Source organism: Emiliania huxleyi, assembly GCF_000372725.1.
Source record: "Emiliania huxleyi CCMP1516 unplaced genomic scaffold EMIHUscaffold_604, whole genome shotgun sequence".
In the NCBI taxonomy this organism is placed as follows: Eukaryota; Haptophyta; order Isochrysidales; family Noelaerhabdaceae; genus Emiliania; species Emiliania huxleyi.
In genome coordinates this window covers 14395-18983 of record NW_005197475.1, presented here as the reverse complement: position 1 = coordinate 18983, position 4589 = coordinate 14395, and the positions used below count along the sequence as shown (strand labels likewise).

At 71.5% G+C, this 4589-nt stretch overlaps 1 protein-coding gene across 1 annotated transcript in view; it reads left to right on the top strand.

Moving 5' to 3' along the window:
- EMIHUDRAFT_459736 (hypothetical protein) overlaps positions 1-3921 on the top strand; it is a 5001-nt gene extending 1080 nt beyond the window's left edge. Inside the window, exons 2-9 of the mRNA XM_005764099.1 lie at positions 69-275; positions 492-877; positions 959-1973; positions 2381-2436; positions 2510-2614; positions 2782-3066; positions 3150-3258; positions 3337-3921. Of these exons, the coding sequence (XP_005764156.1) occupies positions 69-275; positions 492-877; positions 959-1973; positions 2381-2436; positions 2510-2614; positions 2782-3066; positions 3150-3258; positions 3337-3494 (2321 nt within the window). The 3' untranslated portion in view covers positions 3495-3921. The remainder of the gene's footprint in view (positions 1-68; positions 276-491; positions 878-958; positions 1974-2380; positions 2437-2509; positions 2615-2781; positions 3067-3149; positions 3259-3336) is intronic.
- Positions 3922-4589: the final 668 nt, after the last annotated feature.

The window sequence follows — 4589 nt, the reverse complement described above, 5'->3', positions numbered from 1 at the left end:
ACTCACTGCCGCGCCGTCACAGAGGCCTCCCCTCCACCTCCTCCCTCCGCCTCCACCTCCCTCGCCCCAGGCGGTCTTGCAGGCCGTCCCCGCGACGGCGGCGCAGCTGGGCGGGATGCGCGACTCGCTCGGCGTCTCCGAGGCGACGGCGGCCCAGCTGCACCGCGACATCTTTGCGAAGAAGGCGAGCGCCCTCCTCTCGCCCGACCTCGGATCCGCCGCCGCTCTGACGCCGGAGGACCGGGCGGCGCTCGACGGCGTGACCGAGCTGCTCGGTGAGCCTTCCTAGACATTTCCATTTCCCTCGCCGCCACCCGCGCGCTTCCGCGCCACCCGGGCTGCGCCTGCCGCCGCTCCCCGCCCACACGCCGCCGCTCCGTCGGTCGTCGCCTCCCTGCCGCACTCTGCGCCGCGCAGTGTGGCCACACCCTCTGCCCCTCCGCACGCTCCTCTCACCACTCCAACCGCCTGCGTCCAACCCCTTGCGTCAGGCCTCGGCCAGCCCGAGGCGACCGAGGTGGTGGCGGAGCTGACGGCGCCGCTCTACGCCCAGAGCCTGAGCGAGGCGCTCGGCGCGCTCGACGCGGCCGGCGACGCCGCCGGCTGCGCGCCGCTCGTCAGCGGGCTGGCGACGCGGCAGCAGCAGCTCGGGATGGGCGCCGACGCGGCGGCGGAGGCGCTGAGGGGGGCTGTGCGCGGCAGCGCGGCCGAGAAGCTCGGAGAGGCGTGCAAGGCGCTGCGGGTGCAGGACTCGGCGGGCGCCGTCTCGTCGCTCCGCTCCCTCCTCGACTACGCCGACCGCACCACCGCCCTCGTCGAGGCCGCGGGCGCCGCCTCCGAGTCGGGCGCGCCGCTCTACGCCGGCATCGGCGACGGGGTGCGAGCTGTCGCGCACGGGAGGGCACGGGGGGGCGGACGCATGTCTGACTCGCCGCGCGAGCCCGCCGTCTGCTCGCAGGTGCTGCGGGACGCAGAGGTGCTGGCGCTGTACCGCCTCGTCCTGCTGCAGGCGCTGCAGAGCAAGGCGGTCTCGGCCGCCGACGCGGCCGCCCTCGAGTCGCTCCGCCTGATTCTCGGGATGAGCGAGGTTGCGGCGGCGCGCGTGTACGAGGCGGCGGCGGGGCCGATCTACCGTTCGGCGGTGGAGGAGGCGGTCGCAGGCGAGCTGAGCGCGGCGGCGAAGCAGGCGGTGGCCGCCGCCCTCGCCGACCTCGCGCTGCCAGCCTCGTCTGCTGCCTCCATCGGCCTCGAGGTTTACTCGGCGCGCCTGTCTGGCATGGTTGAGAACGGTGCCATCCTGAGCGAGGAGCAGAGCGAGCAGCTCAAGGGGCTGCGCGCCTTCCTCGGCATCGAGGACGAGGCGGTGTACGCGGTGCACGAGCAGGCGTGCGCCAAGGCGTACCGCACGTCCGTCAAGCAAGTCATGGGCAACGCGGGCGCCATCCCGGACGAGTACTGGTCGGGCCTCGACACGCTGCGCGAGCGGATGGTCCTCTCGCCCGACACGGCGCAGGCGCTCTTCGTCGAGGAGGCGCAGGCCAAGATGTGCGAGTTTGGCACGCGCGCGCTCGAGGCGCTGCAAGAGGCGCAAAAGGAGGCGCAGAAGGGCGACAGCAAGGGCGACAAGGGCATCGGAGGGGCCGTCTCGTCGGAGGTGCTCAACCTGGTCGACTTTGCGCTCGCGGCGCGCGTGCTCACGCCGCAGAGCGCCGACGGCGTGGAGACGGAGGTGGCCGCCACGTCGCTCAAGGGCAAGTTCGAGCAGCGCGCGCTCAACGAGCTGTACCGCCAGTACCTCATCGAGGCGTTCGGCGGCTCGGACGAGGCGCAGAACCAGCGGCTGCTCACTTCGCTCGGCCGGCTCGCCCTCGTGCTCGGCCTCGAGTCGCACGAGGTGAACAAAGTCCACAACGAGCTCGGCTCCATCATCATCCGCCGCTACGCAGGCAACGCGATCAAGGCGGGGCCGCTCGGTGCGACCGCCAACCCCCGCCCTCCCCGCCCTCCCCCTGCCCCTTCCGGCCCCTCGCCGCCGCACTCCGCCACGCCGCTCGCCGCCGCCCCGCCGCTCGCCGCCGCCACGCCGTCGCCGCCGCGAGCGAGAGATTTCGCAGTCGTAGCCCCGCCACTGGGCCAGCCAGACTACACAGTACTCTCGGACAGCAGCCTCCCGCGACGCGCCGCACATCTCGCGGCCGCGCGGCGCCCCACCGCTGCGCGGCTGCACGCGGCCGCGCGGGACAGCAACCGCCCCTTGCGCGCCTCCCGCCCCCTGCGCCCACCCCCTGCGCCCTTCCCGGCCCCCCTCCGCCGCCCCTCCCTCGCCGCCCCGCTGCGGCGCCTCCCCTCACGCCCGCGGCCCGGCGCTGGGGTACCACAGGCGCCAAGGAGATGCAGTTCGTGGACTCGATCCGCGCGACGCTCGAGCTGCCGCAGGCGCCGCCGACCGACGCGCTGCCCGCGCGGCGCTGTGGACGTCGTCTCTTCACCTGCTCTGGGCTGTGAGCAGGACCGGATCGACGCGCTGCTCCGCGACGTGAGACTGAACCGCGTGGCCGCCCTCATCGAGGCGATGTTCGAGAAGAGCAACCTCAACTCTGACGAGATCCGCAAGGCGCGCCGCCACCTGCACCCCGCGCAACGCGCAGCCTCGGACTCCTCCCCTCTCCCCCCCCACCCCCTCCTCCGTCACACCTCCTGTGCCTCGGCTGCGCCTCGGGCACACCTCGGGCACACCTGGGGCACACCTCGGGCACACCTCCGGCTGCGCCTCCACCGCAGGTGCTCTCCGAGGCGGACCTGCTCGAGGTGAACCTGCGCGACGACCTCGACGTGCCAAAGGCGCGGCTGGAGAAGATGTTTTCCATCGAGATGGAGGCGCTCATCGAGGGCGACGAGCTGACGGCGGACGACTCTTCCGCGCTGCTCGAGCTGTGCGAGTCGCTGCAAATCGAGGAGGAGCGCGCCGCCGCCCTCGTCGACGAGGCCGTCTCGAAGCGCTGCACCGGGGGCGTGCTGCAGGCGACCGCGTGCATGCGGCGCGGCGCGAGCACGGAGGTCGTCAAGGAGCGCCCCGACCGCGCGCTCCGGTGCCGGCCGTGCCCCGGCCAGCCGCGGGTGACCCCTCGGCTCGTCCCTTCGCCGCACAGGAGCTCGACCGCGCGCTCAAGTTCGCGCGCCTCTCGCCCTCGTCGGTCGCGCTCCCCTCGGTGGGCGAGAACGAGAAGGGCGAGCTCTACCTCATGTACCAGGCGCGAGGTATGCCCGAGATATGCACGAGATACACGCGAGCTCTCCTCATGTGCCAGGAGCGAGCCGCGCCTCGCCGAGATCAAGCCGAGGCGGCATTCCAACCTGCCGGCTCACCCCTCCCGCCTTCGCCCCTCGCGCCACAGGCCAACTCCGCGGCCGCCTCCTCGCCCACCGCCCAGTCCGTCGCCGACCTCGAGCTGCTCAAGACGGTCATCGGCATCAGCCAGCCGCAGGTGGCGTAGCCTGCGCGCGTCGGCCGGCCGCGTCGGCACGCCGTGCCGAGAGGCCGCCGCCCGCCCCTGTCAGGCGTGATGTGGATAGCGTCGCCCCTCCCAGTGGGCGGCCGCGAGAGGCGCGAGGGGGATAAAAGGCGCTGGCGTGTGCGCGGCGGAGAAGCGGCAGCGCCCGTACGTCGCTCGAGTACACGGACGCGCACGGGAGCCAGGGAGCGAGAGTGGACCGAGGGAGAAGGCCGCGGGCAGTATCGACGGCGAGGTCGCAGGACGCAGCGGCCAGGCTGCGCCGGCTGCTCCAGGGGTACTGCCGTCTCTGAGAGCAATGAGGGGGGTGTGGGCGCGGCGGTGTGTGCCGTGCATTGTGGCTCCTCTCGTCTCTCGTCAGGTGCTCTGCCCCCTGAGCGCTTTGCCTACTATTGATTCTCTGTCATGTGTCTCCAAAAATAAGCATGAACACTGTTCGGGTTCTAGCTCTTAGCATGAGCTGCGCCCTGTGTCCGAGCTCCGACCCCTTTTGCGCAGCAACACGACCTTAACGAACTTTTAGGCCCCCTCCAAATTCGGGTACGGCGTACGGGTGTCACGTGTGTCAGAGCGTAGCGGAAGTGGGCCCCGAGTTTGAAAAGGGCGACGGACGCTTGCGTCCTCGCCTCCAACAACGCCTCCCCGGCGCAGATGGGCCCCCGGAGGGATGCTCAACCGCTCCACGCCACGCCGCTTGCGCGGTCCTCTTCCCAGCTCCGCTGGGCCGTGCGTTATTTGGCGGCAACAGTGGAAACAGTGGATCGCGCGCGCGCCCCGGTTTTACGGAACGCCTGTGCTCGTTGTCGCCAGCGCGTACACTTGGCGTCACAAGAGGTATCCGCGTACGCGCGCAAGGCATGCCCAGCTGGAGACGGCTCAACGTGCTCGAGGATGACGGTCGCCCGTGCGGTCTCGCGGTCGTCAGCAACCTCGACGTCAGCAACGCCCTCGAGGTACTGCAGAAGGATAACGGCAGGGCCAACCGCCATTCTGAATCATCGCAGCCGGTGTGGGCACCATGGGGATCCACGAGCGGCATCGGGCACCGTGGAGGCACTGACATCAAATTGTGGTACT